Source organism: Thunnus albacares, chromosome 18, assembly GCF_914725855.1.
Source record: "Thunnus albacares chromosome 18, fThuAlb1.1, whole genome shotgun sequence".
Lineage (NCBI taxonomy): Eukaryota > Metazoa > Chordata > Actinopteri > Scombriformes > Scombridae > Thunnus > Thunnus albacares.
In genome coordinates, this window is record NC_058123.1 from 7,702,074 (window position 1) to 7,723,790 (window position 21,717).

Sequence of the window (21,717 nt, forward strand, 5' to 3'; positions counted from 1 at the left end):
TGTACATGTTCGAGCCCCAACCCATAGAACAACCCAAACAATAAAGGCTACAGAACGGCTGTTTGTGGGCACGAACAGTCTGATGTCATCATGCTGGTTGAAGCCCTGGCTTTTGACTTGACTTTTACATACATTCACCTCAAGTTTTGGGACTTTGACCATATTTAACATAGACATCCGTCATTATAACAGTATAAAACTAACAGAAAACCAAACAAAAGCATGAGATGATCTACTTTAAGATAATGAAATGATTGTGGTTATGCTGAATGTGTTATGCATTGTCCTGTCTTGTATCAAAAAGTAATATTCCTATTAACCATGGTGACAATCTTTTCCTAACCATACCAAAGTAGTTTTACATGCTTAACCTTCACATTAACTGTAGAATTTATCATTTTAATTACTGGCAGGAGGATCTACCAGTCTCTCCACAAACAACATAACTCTATTTTATGCCTTCATGAAATTTAAACTTAGTAAGAATTGTCTGTCTATGTGTTACACTGTCACTTCGGCTTTCAGCACTGGTGCTATAGCGACAGTCTGAAGTGTTGATAGACAGGAAGAAGCCCCAGAATAGAATACATCAAACTTACTGAGAACTTTTGCGACAATTCAACTCAATGTTGAAGTATATGTAAGTCTAATCAACGAACAACTCACTAATTTAGCTAAATGCTCTGTAATTGATACAATTATTTTACTTTTCAAAACACATTCAAATTAAAGGTTTTCTGTCTGGTTTTTGAAATCTATTTCAGATGTGCTAAACAAGCAGAGGTCAAGGTAACAATAAAGACTAATAAAGTACCCTAATTCCACATGTACTCTCTTCGTCACGACTTCCAGCAGCTTGTGCTTAGGATGACGCATCCTTTCACAGTCCAGTTTTCTACTTAAGGAAATTCAAGTGCGAGGGGGATTTTTAGGATGTTCTCATTTTTGGCTTTTATTCTCTCTCCTTCAATCTCCTTTTTCCTTATGCGCCTCTCCGTCCACGTGTCTGTCCCAGTGGAAACAGATATGATATGGTGATAAGGAACCAGATGAGAGCAGAGCTATGAATCCAGACTAGAGGCGATAAAAATGTAGAGGTCCATTCTTCTCTGGAAGGAGATATTGATTGGTGCTGTGTGTTAAGTGAAGTATCAACGCTGTTGCACTAATAGTAGCCAAGGCAGGCAGATAAATATTTTACCTTCATCCTGATCTCTTTCTGCAAGTTATAATCCAATTAGATGATGATTCTGATGTTCAGTGCAGACCTAGGAATAATTATTAGTGTGGCAAATAAGTTTATATGGATTTGAGATAGGAGGTTTTGCAAAAGAGCACAACACTTAACAAAACAGTACTTCAAAAGTTGGACTACCAACCTAATTTAAACCCAACTTTCCCCCCACTGGATTTAACTGTTTACAACGTTCACCTGACAATCATTCTATTTAATTACAATACAAGTCAATATCAGAGGGAAGAAGAAAATATAATTTACTTTTTCAATTATTGCTATTCAATTTGCTGTATAAACATAATTGAATTCATGAGATATTTAATACCCATTGTGAGGTGATGCAATAAAACAGACAAGGGCATTAGAGGAAAAAAAAAAAAATCTTTGCAGTTTGAATGAATTCATTTTTGATGTTAAAACAATAACAACTGTATTTCAGAAAGTTGCATCAGTAAAAGACACCATTCGGAGTTCAAAGTCAATCTTAAAATCGAACAAGTTGGTGCGTTTCATGGTCTACCAGTTGTCATTTCAGTTATATCAAATGTGACATACAATACGCACTAAAGAAGTGAGGCAAATATACATGCAGGGTCGGACTTAGGACATAGGGATTGTCACAAAGCTCATAAAGTTCAGTCTTCAGAAATCAGTACTTGATATCCGAGAGATTAATGCTACCCTTATAACTTAAAATGACAGGAGAAAGGCTTAGCTTGTATACTTGTTTGTATATTCTGTATATATATGACATGTTTGTCTGTGCACAAATGACCAGAATCATTTTTTTGTCGTACCTGTTCCCAGGTCAGTGTGCTCTTGAGACATGTGCTGGCTCTGGTGGACCCATTCCCCGTTGCACTTGAAAAAGATTTGGAGAGCGGGCCGAGCTTGACACCGGAGCTTGATCGGGTTGCTCTTGATGATGTAAGCATCAACGGGCTCTTCCAGGAAGTGGGGCAGGGTCCCGGACTGGCCATGCTGCAGGCTTTCACCTCGGGGGCCTGAAGAATAAAATGAGATTAAAATGAGAATCTGTACAACGGAACAAACAGAAATACAGAACAAAATGATTAATCTGTGGCACCAAGATGACTAATTGAAACCACCTCAGATTTATCCCCTGTCAAACAGCTTCCATCTAATCCAGCAGCAAAATTTAGTTAACTACTACTGTAGCTCTTTCTCTATCTTCTACTATCCCTCACTCTCTCCCTCCCGCCCTACTGCAACCAGGCCCAGCTAGCAGCCATTATTCCTTACAGCGAGGTCTCCCTCAAATAAATCGTTTCGGAGCACAACATAAGAAATAACACAACCCAACATCACCCCATCCCCACCATCCATTCTCTGCCGCCACAGCATTACAATACAGTAATTTACACACTGTAGTCCACTGTTGAACCAATCCTCTTGAGCATCACGGTATTAAATATTTTAAATACAGGGTACTTTGAGGAAATCTAGGCTACACTTTATTTTGCAAACCTTCGAAATACTTGCATGTATAAAAGAAATACCATCCTTGTTTGGTGTTGTTGTTGTTGTTTGGTAACCCGATTTATTTGGGAAGCATTGGCTTAGAGTTATGTCAACTGCACTGTTGCCTCGATATATGCTTTGTTTTTCTACTCTGTATGCTAAGAAATAGCAACAGGAGAAACATTTTGTTGAAAGGTGAGAAATACTGAGTTTCCAGGGGGAAGACACTTGGGACAACTAGCTGAGCTGTAGGACAGGAGCTGGAACACATTGCAGTTTTTAACGCAGTGCAACCCCAGAATAGAAATCAGTATAAGTGCTCTTTGACAGACACTGTGTTACAAGCAGCTGTGATCAAAAATGTCAAAAACACAGGTCTGCCACTGAGCAAGCAGATTCCTTTTCAATAAAAGAACAACAACAACAACAAATGAATTAGTATAAATTATTAGAATAAACATCTTAGTGAAACTGAACAAGATAGATGCATCATAATGTTGATCATGCAGATCTACAGTACAGTACTCCCATGAAGACTTCTTTGATCTCTCACGATGTTGGTGTTCACTAAAGACGGTTAATTCAGTTGAAGAATTCACCGGCAACACACTGGCAGCACATTAACAGGCATTATTCCCTTCTTCCCCGCCCGTCTGAGGTGTGTTCCAGACAGCGCACGTTTTCCTACTTCTGAGGCCCCGCAAGTGTAATTACACTCTGACTAATCTCCTAGTTTGCTGGAACCTCTTTCATGCAAGTGTGAAGGTTTTAGTCAGGCAAACCCGTCCCACACCCGCCCCTCCCGATCCCAACTCCCCGCTGCACACTGCATGTTTCTCCACCGTGATGGGTGTACCTGTGAAAACCCCATCAGGATTAGAGAATCCACTCTCTCTTTCTCTCTCCCTCTCTCTAGCTAATCTAATCCTCCTACCTTTCCTGCCGGATGTCTCCTGATTGAGAGGAATAGATAAAAGACCCTACGTGATTCCCTGGCTGTGAGAATCACAGCACCTTGCTCAGAGTTCCTCTTCCCTACGCGTGACACATTCACATTCTCTCCCACATTCCTGGAACTGAGGCTGAACTAAGAGACATGCTTTTAATTTCAAAATGACTAGCTCCAGGCAAGCTTTTCTTGTACAGAGTGCTCCAATTTGTTTTGCGCATGGAGCATTGACATGGTGTGTTTGTGTTTGGATAGATGCAAAACATAGACGTGAGTGCGCATCCAGACGATGATAAATGGGAACATGAATGCACAAACACACAGCTGTCAAACAATGCCACGGCCCTCCAAGTAATGACTCATTTGTTAATAGATCAGGTATTATACTAATGCTTAGCAACGCCACTGCAACTAATACCTCACATATCAACAACGGTGAGGTTTAGTGAGCATTACAGGCTTTATTTCAGAGTCAGTTGTCCCTTCACTCTCAGTATTTTCATTTCATATTCAGCAGGTGGCATAGTATTGCGGCAGACAGATTAGGAGAGACACAGAAAAGGAAACTCTGGTGTGATTTAACCTCAGGCTGGCAGTGGGACATGTGACTCCAGGGGGAAACACAAGCACTTAACTGTCTCTGGGAACAGCATAACATCTTCTTTGCTCTTGAAATTGCTGAATATAGATCACAAAGTGCAACACTAAGGACTATAGGATGCCCCACTGACACTGCACCTTGTAGTAAGTACACACAATGAGATAACTCATGTTATCGTATGACATGCGGCTGCAGGATGTGATGGTGTTGATGGTGCTGTGGGGTTTCCGTCTGCTGGTCAAACAATCTCCACGGTGACATCTGCTCACATGACTCATTTACATGTCGTAGTTGTTTCATCTTCATGGTCCAGGGCAGGCCAAAGATCAATATCTCTCCTTTGCATGCTTCGACGCCATCGTTCAGGAGACCGCTGTGCCCTGTGCTTCACAGGTCTCACAGCGATCTACAACCAAGGCTTCAACTCGGTAATCAGGCCCCGTGGCATAGGCCGTAAAGGCGGTCACATAGGGCGCCAAATGAGGGAGGGGTGCTAAATGAGTGGAAGTCTTAATGTTTTTCTGTCTTTTTCCCAATTAACTTGCATGGGTTTTCATCTGGTTTGATCGTCCATAGCCTTACTGTTCTGTCAGTTTTCGCACGACAGCCACCAAACTTCATGTACTACCTAAGGCAATGCCACCAAACACTCATTGAATAGCACCTTGACTCCCACTTGCCTTTTTTTGTCACAGTCTAATTTGAAAGACAAAGTTTCTCTGTGTGTGTTTTCAAATAACTGACTTGACCTTTTCTACTTTATAATCATATTGAGTATATGTATGCAAAACAGAGCATAGCCTGGATAACACTGGATTTGGAAATGGTTGTAAGAGACTCTATCTATGTCAGTGCAAGGCCAATGGCTATGAGCTTATTTGAAATGGCTCGTATTGGTATTAGAGCTAAGGGTGGTTGGGTGGTGGTGCTGCTGGAGTTCATGTGGATGAGAGCCCAGTTTGGAAAATTTTATCCCCCTGTCCATAATTCCTGATGGCTAGCCTGGACTGGGAGGACATTGTATGGGCTTGAGGTACCACTGTGGAAATTGATTTTTAGAGTGAATTCATATCTGAAGTTCTTGGACTGGAGGTTACACTGTTTTGGGGGCTCCAATCTAAATCTTTTGGGGCTTCAATCTAAAATCTCGTCTAGGGCACCAACATAGTCAGGGCCAACCCTGCCGGCAATAACACATAAGGGGCACAGATATATCTAGCCCAGTCTGAGAGGAAAACAAGATATCACTGCCAAAGGGCTGAGTGATGACTCTATCAGACACCCTCTCTCTTTCTCTCTCTCTCTCTCTCTCTCTCCCTCTCGTAGCTACTCTGTTTGTCTCGCACACAAACAAACTTTAGCCAAAGATGTGGACACAGTCTGCTGTGATGCGACCTGTAAGAGGACTCAAAAACGTTTTTGATTTCCTTAAGCAAACACTCCATCACTTCACATGCAAAATTAAAAGCAATGGGCAAAGTGTGGTCTCTTATGTCAGCTCAATGTATTCATAGCTTTTAGTGAAAATCTAAAAGAAATGAGTGGGAAAGAGCCCCTAGCTGATTGGACTAATGTGGTAAAGCCTTTGGGTGGTAGCACAGGCTGTTTCACACAGAGAAATATGACTGCTGCTCCAGCACACTTGTAGCGATCTGGAGAGGCAACAGCCAGGCTGATGTTTGCCAAATTCTCCTCCAAATTCAGTACACTGCAATCTCATATTCTTACAGACAAACTGCTATGGATAACACAGGTTCCTTGTCAGTGGTAGGTACTCTAACTGTCACTACACAAACACTGAGCCCCAACAGACATGTGTCCTCTTCCTGCCGCTTTTTATTCTGCACACCAATTCCCATGTCATGAAATTTGCAGATGACATGGACCGTCTTTCCCGCTGTGGAGCTCAGACTTCAGATCAAGGCCCGGTGTTGAATGACTTCATCCAGTGATGCAACAACCCACGCCTGGATCACAATATCACAGAAACAAGGACACGCCGGTGGATTGCACAAGACAACAAGCTGAGTGTCACGTACATCCGCGAGGAAAGAGAAGGGTGCAACAAAATATTCTTTAAACTTTTCACTGGGAGCACAGTACACTTGTAACAAGACTTCAGATCATTGTAACACCTGCAAACAGACCAACAAGTCAGTTTAAGGCTTTGAACAGCTCCCGTACAGCAAACACTTCCGATTCCTGGGGTGCAAAACTGATTGCAGGAGAATCTGTTTTGTTCCGGAGGCTGTTTCTTTCTGAACCTCAACCCCTTGCCGCCCTTTACAGGAAGTAATTGTAATACCACTTAAACACGCAAACCCCTTATAAACACGGGATGTTGAAAACAAGTTCAACCTGTGTTTGACCATTTGTAAAAGACAATTAGCACTGGGTTAATATGGGTCATTAATGTTTGTGCAAACCCTGGTTGACAACTGCAGCTTCATGTCACTCACCTAACAGGGTTGTTTCACCATAATTAAAACTGGTTGCAGTAGTGCTCTTACACTTGAGATTTAATAATGTTTTATGATTTGTCTCTTTCATTTGGTCACATCTTTTTGAAAGGTGCATGCAAACATTTTTAATCATGTTCTGAACTGAATTTATGGCAGAGGGCTAGACATCATTTCTTGTTTAGTATCTCTGCAGTACTATACTACACCGTAGCAGCTACAGGGTTACTAGATATTGTACTTGTTACAATAGTAAGCCGTGTCCTCCCTGAAGAGTCAGACCTGTACAAAACCCCAGCTGCAGGCAGATTTGGTTCAACAAGTTTGACAATTTGTGTTGAAACATCCAGAAGAAACACATTTGCTTCGGTCTGAAAGAGTTGTAATGGATATAAATGCCCTTGCTCTTGCAGTTTCAGTAATCACAACACTGCCATTCTCTACACTTTTGCCCCTTTTGCACCCAAAATGAATTCAAATTTCCACCGGCACAATGGCACATTATCTCCGATTTCAATCCTCCAACAGGTGTGGGGCACCATAAAACAAGTCTCCAGCTTATACTTTATGTGAATTATCTGCCTGGCCACTAACAAGAGCAAAACCGAGAGCGGTGTCTGTGTGTTTGTGTAAAAGAAAGAGAGCACTACAGAGAGGGAGAGAGAGGGGGGAGAAAATATATGGCTTTAATAAAATGCTACATTGCCTTGATGTGTTGTCCAATAATCAGTGGCTTGAAGCCTAAAACATTTTATCGTGTATCTCATTTTCAAAATTATTTTTGAGCATCTTAATATCTTAAAAATGCTGCAATGACGACATAATAACAAATAACTTGCATTACCAGTTCTATTATACTTAGTCTGAAAGACCAAGCAACTGGAAAAAACTGGGCAGAAGCAAAGAAGTAAAGTTTGCCAACTGCTTTAATTCACTACACAGCATTCAGTATTAATAAGCAGGAAGCAGCTTAGCTTAGCCAGGAATTAAACAAATCTACTAATTAATTCTTAGTTTGTTAATTAAGAGTCAGTGGCATCATATTTGGTTAATTACTTCATCATGTTGACATTTCAGGTTTGAGGAATAAGTTAGTTGGTGAACGTGGATCCATTTTGTGGATTTTTTTTGCTGCTAAGTATCGTTGCCATTGTGTAAACACTGACTTTCAGGCTAATGTCTGTGTAAATATATGAATAAATACAGCTTGGAAATGGTCAGCGCTGCATTAATTATATATGCCCAGTGTGAGGTGTCTTCATATGCAGTATTGACGCAAATCCATGCAGCAGATGGATGGTCTAGATTGAGGATCAGAGTTGAAGCTAGCAGAGGAGATGGGGGTGGAGGGAGATTGGTGAAGCAGATGATAGGTGGGTGTTGAAGATAGTGAGAAGTGCTGGGGGAGCATCTGTTCAGATCAACCGGGTGCATGGCAGGAAGACAGTGCAAAATAAAATGTTCAGCATTTTCAGGAAATGCTTATAAACTTGCGAGTCCAAAAAGAAAGGCACTTCTTTTTGGGTCCTTAGCCAACTTGGGCCCACTGAAGGATCACAACCTTTGTGATGCACAGCTCCCACACCCACTTCCTCTCTGTCTGCAGAGATCTCTGAATGACAGGTTCGCCACAGGGGAGAGACAGGCAGGCAAAGATGGAGTTATTTGACTCCCAGGACAACAGCAAATGGGGCGAGAGAGGCGATAACATGTAAAAGCCTGACTGTGTTCGGTGTTTTGCTGACACTATCCATGATTCATCCACATAAAAACACATGAGCCTACAGCTAGAGGTGACAAGCTGACAGGTAGGGGTTTAACGATACACAAAATGCATGTTTTGGGGTCATGGTTCAGTACCTTTTCGGTACAACAGGAAAAAAAGAAAGGTAGAAAATAACATTTTGGCCCTTTATTTTGAAAAAATGCAAACATCCAACAATGGCTCATTGGTCAAAACTATTATTGAAACAGTTTAGTTGTGCTGCTGTGGGAAACACAGGAAAACAACCTTTCTGTTTCTTGCAAGGAGTCAGGACACCTGCTGACAGCTATTTTATGCTGATTTATGTTCTCTCAGAGCTACTTCTTATGACGTGCTGTCTGACCACGAAAATCACAAAATCAAATGTGTTTATAGTTGTTCCGAATGGCTTTGGAGGACTGAAAAGCTGACTGTCACAGAGCGGGGAGGGCGACAGGGTGATGTGATATCGTTTAAATACAGGGATAACGGTGCATATTTTAATAATAGTGTTGCACTCAGTCAATGTCATGAGAGGATCGTCCAGCTTGGGTCTCTCATTTGTCATTCCAACAGCAGCGACACTACATGAGCAGGGTAACCATGGTGACCAGGGTAACCAGGCTAACTTGGCTAAGCCAGCTAAGTGGCACACTGTCACAACATTTCGGGTGGAACCCGTGCTCTAGAATTATTGTTTGGCACATCAGAGTAAGTGGATTATTAAACTATTTTATTTTGACAGTATTTGTTTGGGTCATGGAGCATACCGAACCGAGGAAAGTTGGTACCGAATGGTTTGAGATGAATACACATACCGTTACACCCCTATTGACACCAGCTGGATGCACACAGATGCTTCTCTTAAAATGTGTGTTGTCTATAAGAGTACAGCTAAGTTGCCATCTATTTCCAACACCTCCCCAAACTACAGTAAAATTCAAGATGGTAGGTGGGCAATAACCAGATCTTATACCATTATTTAAAATCACATCCCTGTTTCTTTCCTGGTTCTTCTCCTCCCTGTCCCCAGGCAAGTCTAACAGCAACTTCAGTCAGGCTGCAGCAATCCCTGGAGCTCTAAATCTACTCTATAACTTGTAATTTCTTTGCAACTGGAGTCACACAGGCAATTTCTGCTCTGCCTCTCAGACTTTTAAAAACAGCATGGCCTCCACAGAAAGATATGCCAGAACGCTTTGTTCAAATATTGATGCAAACCTCTCATCTGTCATCTCAGGATACAACAGACACACGCACAAACACAGACACACAGGACGCACACACACACACACACTCAGATAACGTGTGTGCCACAACTGAAGCACTCCCAGGCAGAGTGAGTTTTTCTTACACACATGCCAGATGTCCAGTCAAAACAAGAACGGACAAATGTTGCTCTGATCGACTATTTCACACTCAGACAACTACACTTTTTTAGGCTTAAATTTTACTCTGTTGATTCAATTAATTTTTTCAAGGCAGGCAAATGCCTAAAAATGTGGTAATTTCTCCTTTTCAGCAATGCCCTGCTTCCCACACATAGTACAAAAGTACTCAGTACAACCAAACTCAAACAGCAGGAGGTTCGGAGCCCCGTTGAAGGGCACCTGGATGGTGATCAATAAAGGAGGGGCAAGCACTATTTTGCCAGCCAAGAGTTATCCTGCATATCTGTGACTGGGGGGCCAAAAGTAAGTGTTTGTGAGTGTATCCGTTCTTTAAGCACTGGTGGAAGTGACAACACAGATTTTCAAAGCACAAAGCATTAAGGCTAGAAACAGAGAGTCAATCTCCTATAGTATGCTTTGCAGCCGACTATTATGTAAGAGTGTAATTGCTACTGGGGCATGCAGTGGTGGAAAGTTAATTTACTCAAGTACTGTACTTAAGAACAATTTAACTTGTAAGTTACTTGTACTTTGCTTAAGTATGTCCATTTTCTGCTACTTTATACTTCTACTAATTTCAGAGGGAAATATTATACTTTTTGCTCCAATACACTTAGTTAGTTTTCAAATTAAGATTTTACACAAAGGAAAAATACCCTCAGCTTATAAAATACAACACATTGTTAAACATTAAACCAGTGGTTCCCAACATTTGTGGCTTGTGGCCTCAAAAAAGCGTCCGGTAAAAGAGTCTTGTGGCTATAGACAAAACGATTTCAGGCAAGTAAGGAGAATTTATAACAAAAAGTAATTAAAGGTGTAATAAAAATGTTTTTCAAGATATAAATATTTCTGAAGGGAATAATTTCATAGCATTTTCAGGTACTTTGGTAATTTCATATTACTAAAAGGGAGGTGTGGTTTAGCTGTGTTTTGCTATGTCTTCTTAATTCCTTCAGATATATAGTGTTCTTACTAAAAGCACCACAGGAATATATTTTGCTGTCGAAAAACCTACCAATATTTTAAGAAGTAAATGTGTTTTCTCTTAAACATGTGCATAAAAGCGTACTTGTGTGTATAGGATGTGCGTGCATGAGTTTGTGTGAATGTGTGTCACCTACAAACACCCAGGTGGTATATGCATCTTCATTGGTGTTGTGACAGCTTGCCAGCCTGGTTTTGGCAGGCGGGAGATAGTGCTTCCCTCAGCTCACCCAATAATCAAAGAGTAAACATGCCGAAGCAAAAGTGGGTTACCTGGATGTGAAACTGACAAAAAAGTCTCCCATCTCTATCCCATCAAACAGTTCTCCATAAGATTTTGTTCATGCACACATTAATATTAGGAGGGAAACAAACTCATCTAAATAAATATCATAAACCTGGATTACTTCCAGATCAAGAGAGGAGGCTGGCGTGTATGTCGCCGCTTCTCAATCTGAGTCAACTTATGCTTTTCACTGCAAGTAGGAATGGGTGTGTACTCAACAAACTGTGGATTATCTGCTCCGGTATACCTCGACTGGACTACTCTCTGCCACGATATCAGGGCTATCCCTGACCTCTCTCTTGGACCCATCATCCTGCTCTGGCTCTTCATCCTGCTGCTCAAACTGCCAAGTTGGTCACCAAAACCAAGGCCTCCACCTGTTCTCTGGACCACATGCCCACAGCCTTGGTCAAGGCACGCCTATTTCCTCCTTGGAATCTGGCATGGTACCCTCCAGCTTCAAAATGTCCGCAGTCACCCCTATCCGCAAAAAAGCCAGGTCTGGCCAGATCATCCACCACTACAGTCTAAGCTTCCACTGCTATGCTGATGACACACAGCTGTATCTCAGCACTAAACCACCCACTCAGCTCCCCTCAGTCCCTTGTCAACTGCCTGCACAAAATAAAAATCTGGGCTTCATCTAATCTACTCAAACTAAATAGCAACAAAACAGAGCTCACAGTTGTGGCTCCCAAAGCACTGTTCCAGAAGGTTGGAGATCTTCTCCTTGACATGGACAGCTGCTCCATCTGCCCATTCCTAGAAATCCACAACCTGGGTGTCATTCTGGACTCCACACTCTCATTCCAGTCACACATCAAATCCAACACCAAATTTGCTTTCAACCACCACAAAAACATCTCCACAATCTGGCCATCACTCTCAGACTCTGTGGCAGAGACCCTCATCCATGCCTTCATCACCTCCCATGTGGATTATTGCAATGGAGTACTTTCTGGAGTACCCAGCAAAGCCCTGAGCAGGCTCTTGCATGTGCAGAACTCAGCTGACAGGGTTCTCACCCACACCAAGCCCTGGCAGCACATCACCCCCACCCTCACCCACCTTCACTGGCTCCCAGTCAAGTCCCACATCTCTTATAAAATCCTCCTCCTCACTTCCAAATCCCTCCATGCCATTGCCCCCCAGTACCTATCAGACCTCCTCCATCGCTATATCTCGTCCTGGAATTTGTGGTCCTCAGACACGGCTGTGCTCTCCACCCCCCCACACCAGCCTGCGGACTTTTGAGGTCGGAGCCTTCAGTGTGGCAGCCCCCACCCTTTGGAACTTTCTTCCGGGAGAGATCTGCACCACTGTATCTTTGGACATTCACCTGAAAACATTCACCAAGGCTTATGGTCTATAGTTAATTTCGTCATCCCCGGCAATCATTGCTATTATTATCTTCTGTTCTTGTCTGACATATGTCTGACAGAACAGATATGCTTCTATTTTAGTCAATACAGCTGTCAAAACAGGCCATTTAATGGCCCGTGTTTCACTCGAGCTATACATGCACAACCGCCACCAGAGCTTACTTTAACCTTTAGTCTATTTTCTTATGTTTCAGGAGCATAAACTACAGTAATTGTGTTTTGGGCTCTGGGTGCTGCCAAAACCTGTTACCTATACTCAATACTGTGCTTGAACGCATCCTGTACAGACACTGATTGAGGACTGGTATTTCTGCTGCTGTTTTGCTAATGAGCTGCTTTTACTACCTGTGTAGACAATGTGTAAGGCTTTTTAAAAGCCTGACTGTCACACTGTGTAAACATTTCGAGTGGAATTTAAACTATGAAGTGAGACTAAGATTACCTGAACACTCAGGACTCCTCTTGTACAAGAGAAGTTATTTGCCTCATGTATTTATTCATACAGGTACATCACTCCTCAAAGGAAAAGTCTGGGAACTCTACTTGTGACCAAATAAACCTGATGGCAAACCGCAGTATAATCAAATATAACATTTATTCTTACCTATTCCTGCTAAGCCCACCACTCGAATCAGTTTAATCAACTGTACCTCCAGAGAGGAGCGGGGGTAATATCTGGCAGCCTCCAAACCACTACATGATTTGATTATAGTTTGTCCATATCGCAAGAACAATCAAGTCACTTTTGAGTAATGACAGATGCAAATGTGGAGTGCCTTTATTAACATGTTATAAGCAACACAATTATTACCTCACCTATCAGCGTTCATTTTTTCCTTGCTTTTGCTCTGATGTTGTTTAGAAAGCCAACATCCATTGACTGACAGTGATAGCAGACAAAAGAAGATAATTGCTTACTTACTCTTTTCCATATAGCCTTTGATCCATTTTGTCTTTTCTGACAGAGAAGAGACAGCGACATAATTAAAGGCATTGTGTGGTGTATACAATCTCGACTGCAATCACACTGGCAACCTGACAGCTCATTCTAATGTGAGTGTACTTTGTAAGGGGGCTCGATAAATAACTAAAGCCCTAGAAAACAATCCTCTCTCACTCTTTTTCTCACATTTTACAGTCCACTTCTTACTGAGAGCTTTAACACAGAGCAGAAGTAAGAGTGGGACTCTATTATTGAATGAATTTATAAATAAATTACTGCTGTGTGGCCATATGTGAGAAAGGTTTAGAACACCAAACTTTATTTTGACCAATGCTGTTTTGTTATTTTATTAAATTTTTGGCAGGGGAGAAATGAGATTTAATAAAAAAGTTAATATCCTGCAAATGAATAGGTGCACAGCCTCTGGCAAATGTATCAATATCATTAATCATCTGTCATTATGTACAAGGTTGATTATCGTGGGTGATATTCTTTTTTTTTCTTCTTAGCTGCATGTAATCAGTTTTGTTTAGTTTGCAATTAGTTTTTACAGCGAATATCCAGATTGTAGAGTGATGAGCAGTCATTTACATCTTTAGTTATGAAGGTTTTTGAGAAGATTATAAAACAGGCTGTTCTACAGCAGGTTCAGACTTCACTTGACCCTCTACAGTTTGCTTACAGGGCCGGCAGAGGGGTAGATGATGCCACCCTGACCTTGCTGAATTACCCGTATCATCACTTTGAGGGTCTGTTGAGTAATGCTAGGCTCCAGTTTGTAGACTTTTCCTCTGATTTTAATACTATTCAGCCATATTTGCTTGCAGAGAAACAACTTTTCAATTTTAATCTTGATATTGATGTTACTGGATGCATTTTGGACTTTTTGAGAGACCGGTCACAATGTGTGAGAGTTAATGGTGTCCTTTCAAACAAACTTCACTCATCCACTGGTTCCCTCAAGGATGTATTCTGTCTCCCCTCCTTTATATTATTTACACAAACAGCTGTCAAAGCAAATACCAGCACAGACACATTATAAAGTTTGCCAATGATTCTGTTATACTTAGCTTCCTGGAAGGAGAGGAACTAGGTCATGGGCCAGTGGTTGACGACTTTATGTCATTGTGTAAGGACTCTTTTCTTGGGTTGAATGTGTCTAAAACCAAGGACATGATCATTGACTTTAGGAGGTCAGTACCAAACCCAAAACTGACAGATATTGAGGGGAATGAAATTGACCTGGTGGAAAATCACAAGTATTTGGGTACAGTGTTTGACAACAAGTTGAGCTTTCAACCATATGCAGATGCAATCCCTAAAAAGGTCCAACAATGTCTGTACTTCTTGAGAAAAATGAACTCCTTTAATGTCTGTACTACAATGATGACTCTGTTCTGTAGAAGCTTCATTGAGTCTGTCTTTCTGAATTGTGGCCTGGTTTGGGAATCTAAATCTGGCCAAGATGAATAGGCTTGGATGGCTTGTCAAAGTGGACAGTAAAGTTAGTGGATTGACTCAGCTGCAGCTCTCTGACCTCTACTATAGGTAGGTCCTAAGGAAGACCCAGGCCACCCTGTCCTGATCACCCCCTGCAGAGGGAGTTTGAGCTCCTACCTTCAGGCCGTAGATACAGAGTTCCTCCTACAGAGTTTTTTGTCTTCATTTTGAAGTGATCTCACATTGTACTGTTTGTCCCTGTGATCTGTCTAGATTGTCACATAATGTGATTATGTTTTTTGTGATGAATGTGTTTTTTAATATACCTGCCTGCAACCAAATTTCCCCTGGTAGGATAATAAAGTTTGACTTGACTTGACTGGATGGGCACAGCAGCACAGCAAAGTGGCATATTTCCTTGAAGACTTAGTTTGATGGCGATCGTTTTATGCACTGTTGGTAGCACAAATGAACTTTGACATGAGTGGTGATATTGGTAAAAGCTAGTGGTAAAAAGTAAAGAAGGTGCATGAGTTGTTTACGCACCAGCAATACAAGCTCTGATACACATTACTTCAGATCAGTTCATTTTAACTTCATCATTGAGACTCAGCAGCATTTCGGACAAAACAAAAAACACATTTACTCCAGTTCACTGGGTTCAATATCATATTAAAAATAAGGAAACATGTCTCCTACACCTTTAAATTGGCTTGTTTACTGTATTTTGTTTATCAGTGGCTTTGTTTTAAAAAATGCATTAGAAATGGCAATTTAATGTGGAATTTTATCATATTTAGTTTTTAGTTGACATTTTCCAGAGCACTACATTCACATTTAAGTTTTTTTTTTTTAAATGTACCACATCACAGATCACTTTAATCATCATGAAAAGTACTACCTGTTAAAACAGGTGCATAATGTATTATATGGTTCTGGAGGGAGTTTTCAAAATTCAGAGACAGGACTAGTGGCTCTATGGAGCTTTATCAATGCTTATGTCAGCATGCTAGTATATTATATATATTAAGTTTAGTGTGATAGCATGCTATCATTTGTTAATTAGCACTAAACACAAAGTATAGCTGAGGAAAAGTCTGGGGATCACTAAAGTCATTGGGATTCATCATTGAGATGTATCCCACGTTGAGATATTTCACTGGCAAAGTGGAAACCTGTTGACCTGTGGTGCTAAATAAAAGGACAAGAGTTCATCAAAGTCAGTAAGTTTCATCCTCTGGGGAAAATGAATGTCTGGACAATCCATCCAATAGTTGCTGAGATATTTCAGTCTGGAACAGTCATGGATCACTGCCATCCCTATAGACCAATGCCTCTAGTGTAACAGCCCAAATGTCATCAGGGTTATCCCAGTGCAGGCTTGGAGACTTCAAAGTCTTTGTTACAAAATTAGGGTGGTCAGTTTGAAAGAGGGAGGGTCTAATAAAAAACACTGCTGAGTTGCATTATAGGGATTTTAGGACACAATTTTTAGAGCTTGACCTTTCCTAGGAACTAAAATAAGAAGCTTCGGCTGCTTTGCTTTGCAAAATCAGTTTCTTGCAAATCTCCAAACTTTATGGGTGTGCAATACCAAATAACTGAAGCATGTCAAGAACCCTGTCTTGTAAGGACTTATGTTTATATATATGTTATACACATATCCTGTCATACATACACAAGGGTTACTTTATGGTATCATTTATATTCATTTTTAGTTTGTATAGTACTGTAGTCTCCTGGTTTCTATTATTACTTTGCCAACTCTTCCTAAGCGTCCTGTCCACTGGAGATCATGTTCTGATGAGTGAGCACATTGCCATCAAACTAGAAACCACAGTCAAAACATTATTCAAAGTGCATTGTCTGGTATAAAAATATATCTTTGTTTAACCTGTGACACTCTGATTGCGGCACATTATATTCCACAGTCAGACTTCCAGCTTTACAGTAGAGATTAAGAGCTATCGAAGGTTTCAAGTTCAGCTTTAAGGCTTCATGAAAGCCTTGAACATTTTCAAAGGCTTATCTATCATTTGGAAACACTCTTTCTACTATGGCGGGAGGTGTTAACTTCTGCCAATATCAGTCTGACTCATTCAGCTACATCAGCTCCACTTTCCTTCTCCTACTGAAGATTTAAGTAGACGTGGCAGAAATGATGGTCCATATAATCCTTCAGCACCCAGGAATGAATGACTCATGATATTATTCCCAAATATAGTGTAAAATTAAAAAATAAAAGACAAAAGACTGCAGAAACACTTTTTATAAGGGTACACATATTCACCATCAACTAGTTGCTTACTAGCATGCATATTAGTAGCAAATTGGCTCTTTATTAGCAGCATTATAAAGCACTTATTAATGCCTTACTCTGCATGAACATATTGAGCAGCTGTGGCTCAGGAGGTAGAGCGGGTCGTCCACTAATCGGAAGATCGGCAGTTCAATTCCCGGCTCCTCCAGTCCACATGTCGAAGTGTCCTTGGGCAAGATACTGAACCCCAAATTGCTCCTGATGGCTGTGTGTGAATGTGTGTGAGTGGGTGAATGTGGCTCGTAGTGTAAAAAGCGCTTTGAGTGGTCGGAAGACTAGACAGGCGCCATACAAGTACAGTCCATTTACCATTCCATTTACAACTACTAGGCCATTAACTAAGAGTTTTCCCTCAATAAACTCCTAATTACTGCTTATTGATAGGAAGTTGTTGTACATGAATTACGATCTTAATATGTATGCTTTGCTCAGTATGGGCCTTATAAGGTGGTAGTACCACAACAATAGTCATTCTCCCTTAATAACACTTAATAAATACGGTCTCTTCTTATATAAGAAAACACAAAACAACAGTGTTAATAGTGTCCAGATAACTCTAAATTAAGTCTTTCTAACTCGGAATATGTTCCCCATTCTATAGTGAGGTCTTGCTCATAACTAATTCACTAGTAGTTTGACACTATGATTTGGCTCCAGAGCAACAGAAAATGGAGGTTGGCGAAAAGCCCATCAGGAAAGCAGTCGGTGGTTTCTCGACATTTAAAATTCATGACAATCAAACACCTGTACAGTGCTTTTCCATGTCTCTCAGCATCCTTGAATATATATCAAAAGGTAAAGATCTCTAATGGCCTCTGAAAAATGCAAGGAAGAAAGTAACTTTATCTCGCACCTCTTCTCTCAGCAGCGCTTTTCTCTCACCTCGTCTCTGATTTTCTTTGTGAGCAGGGGCCAGTGGTTCAAAGCGCAGCATCGGAGCCCAATCTGCCCTGCATTTCATGTCCCAGTGGAGGTCTTCAAACGTTACTTTTAACTGCCCCAGTAATGCAATCTGAGTATGTGATCCAGCCAAAAAGCTCTGCAGTAAATGGCATGTGATCAAGATAACATGAATAATAAACAAGGGAACAAAGTTGAGGTAAAGGCTGTATTTAAATCAGAAAGTATGCAAACTGCTGCCGGGCATGTCATCCACTGATTTTTTAATAGGACAAGAAATATTTAGCCACAAAAAAAATATCTAACAAGCTCATCCAGTGACAGAAGGATATATGTATATGATTTCTGCCAAGCAAAATGGATGAAAGTCCCCGCTTGACTACGCAATACATTACTAATGAACAATTTCCCATTTTACTTAGTCCCAGTGTACTGTGCCAGGGATTCCTAATGAATCTTTAAAGAAACAGAAAAAAGAAGCAAAACAACAAGAATCGAGATCTTTTAAGGCTGAATACCCTCATTTGTCAAGCTTAGATGGACACGGCACAAGTATGTCAACCCAATCTCTTCTCTGTTGTCACACAAATGATGCTTCACTTCAAATAACCAAGCAAATGAGCAAATGAGCAAGTGAGCGGGGCATGCTCAGCACCTTGTGGCACATCCTCTGCACACAGCGTCCCAGATTCCACCTTACATAACCTGATTATTTGTGCGCACCATGCACATACTCACGACAAACAAAAAAAATAAGAAGGCATATTCATTGCTCAGTGTCTCAGGTATTGTGGGCTACTCCGCTGTGCGGGACCTATGCATTGTAAGGATTTGCTTATCTCAGCACAACAATGTGTGAAATTCAAGAAAGAGAATGCTGAGTAAACCTAGCTGAAAGACTACAGCATCCATAAGGAGGGGGTTGTGCCATCAGCTGTCCATATGGATGTTATGTGAGTAACGTCTACCGCACAGCCTCAGACAGAAGGCAATCTCTCTCCTCATTAGGAATTCTATTGGACTTTAATTAACAGGTTAAGACCACTATAAACCCGCTGCTAGAGCCCACCATCAGAGGCAATAACGCCTCAATTAGGAGACCCTGACAGCTTGCAGCTTGAACCCCTCAGTCAAAACCACCATCTCTCACCCTCTCTATCACACATGCATACAAAAACACCTAATTTATGCGTCTGCTGTGTTGCCTTTGGGTAAGGCAAAAGGCACAAATCCCCCGGTTGGACAGATACTCTGCTCAGTGGACAGCAGTAGAGGGGTTGAATTGTACTGGACAACCCCCATGTGTTTGTGTGTGTGTGTGTGTGTGTGTGTGTGTGACTGTGAATGTAGCTGTGTGAATGTGAAGCAGGATGCTGCTGGAGCAGTAATGGTGTGCTCTTCCCCTGAATAAATCAATGCTTAAGCAATGTTTGGATAATACCATATAAGCTTGCAAATCCCAGCTGATGACAGATAACACCTAATTCAGAATTCTTAAATACAATTAATTTGTAAAGGAGGCAGCACAGACACAGTTAAATAAGTGGTGCTTTTGGCCATGCAGGTGGCATCATAGATTTATAGTTTTACGTTGTTCAACTCCTGCGTTATCAGGAATGGAACTACTTGATTTGCTAATGAATCTGATGAGAACTGGTGTGAGAAAGCTGAGCAGATTTCTAAGCGATCATGATTAAATGTGGCAGAGGCTATCTACTATAATCCCAACACAGTGGTAAAATTAATATTGTTTTGATTGTCCCAGACAATCCATCTAACGGGGTACCCAGAGTGCAATGATGGCATACAAAATAACACGGAAGTCACCGCAGGTCAAGGTGAGGCTGACACTTAATCTTAAAAACATGAGAGGGAGGTCCACAGTGTGTCGACCTGTGTGGTTCTTGTTTATGCAGCTTGTCAAGTGTGTGTGTGTGTGTGTGTGTGTGTGCCTCTGCATGTGCGCCAATGCATAATGTGCAGGCACAGATGAGAGCTGAAGAGTGACCTGGTTTATTGAGTGGAGTGAGTAAAGGGGAATGATAGTATGTACTCATGTATGTGCATATCAGTTCCAAAGTGTGTAAGTCAGTAAAAGTGTTCATACTTGTCTGAACACGTTTCTCCATTAATGAATGTATTCACCAAATACCCAGGATTACAGCTAATCCTGAACATCGACTGATCCCACAATGCAACGTGAGCAGGCTAAATGTCAAAAAACTGCTTACTTTAATACTTTAAATTAAATGTGATTCATGAACAAGTCCATTTTTAATTAAAGATTGTTTTGTGACATTTGTGTGACCTGTACCGCAGACTGTACAGTGGTATGAAAGATGAGAGGGGGGGATGACATGTAACACAGAAACCAGGATGGCCCAGGGATCAATATCAATTTCCCTCCGCTATACATAAACATAAGTCTGCAGCTTAATCCTCGCGCTTTATTAGAATCTATCAAACATATTCAAACACGAATTCTTCACATAGTTAACCACCCCTGCTTTATATGACAGCAATTAGAATATTCATTAGATAAAAATCTCTTTAGCTCAATCGATAGTCGTTGAGCCAAAGGGATCTCTCTAGATATCTGAGTCAAAATCCATTGGATACAAAGGATCCAATTGCATGAGCTTTGTGACTCTTCCAACCCCTGTATAAATCAATAGACCAGCCCCTCTAGTGGATTTAGCTGCTTGTTAGCGGGCTTGAAACAGCTGTCTTACCCTGTGTCTTGTGATGTTCTACCCCATTCTATTTCGTCCAGTGTTTCAGCCCACTTTTAGCTTCATTGTGGGCTTATCAGCGTAGTGTGCTCAGGTGAGTGAACACAGCCCCACATCCACTTAGGCTTTTCAATCTCACTGTGACACGGTGAAATCAGGAGAGTGCACAAGATTAAATCGATGCCTGGCCAGTTGACTGCTTGACGCAGCATTCTCTTCCAGACCATTTCCTTGGCCATGCCATCTATCACTCACAGCCCAACCGGTCCTCTTCTTTTGTCTCCATTCTCTTCTGCTTTTTTTGCCACCGCAACATCCACGACAGCGTCTTGTCTCAGGAGACGTGACACATTCGCTATCGTGGAGTTCATAATATCTGTATACCAAGTGATTCCTTTGCTGACGGTGGTGGAGAGATGACAAACAGAGGTGACATAGCAACACAGTCTGTGCTGGGGAAAAAAAATCTAATTTAGAGTTTGCCCCAGAGGTCAGCCCAACGGGCCAGGTACAAACATCTATCAGATAAATCGGCTTTAGGGCGCTAGCAATCAACGTACCAACTCCACCTTGTGCCTGCTGCCCTGCCAGTTAAGTGACTAAATTGTGCAACAGCTGAAATAGACATGACACACAGTGGATCTGTTGAAGTTCAAGTTATCTTGAAGTCTAAGCCTTGTGAATATGAGATATGGTGACATACTGTATAGATGAATACGGGCCTGGTGGAATATTAAACCATGCACAGGAGTTTAAAAGAGTTGTGTAAATGATTGATTGGTTTTGTAGCGGACCAATATGTACACTTTGACACACTACAGGTGTCAGCAAGCTGCATCTCCTTAAAGGACAGGTTCACAAATT

General features: G+C 41.3%; 1 protein-coding gene across 1 annotated transcript in view; it reads right to left on the minus strand.

The window, feature by feature from the left end:
• LOC122968703 (netrin receptor UNC5D-like) overlaps positions 1 to 21,717 on the minus strand; it is a 180,896-nt gene that overhangs the window by 64,742 nt on the left and 94,437 nt on the right. Inside the window, exon 2 of the mRNA XM_044334108.1 lies at positions 2,035 to 2,241. Coding sequence (XP_044190043.1) covers positions 2,035 to 2,241 — 207 coding nt within the window. The remainder of the gene's footprint in view (positions 1 to 2,034; positions 2,242 to 21,717) is intronic.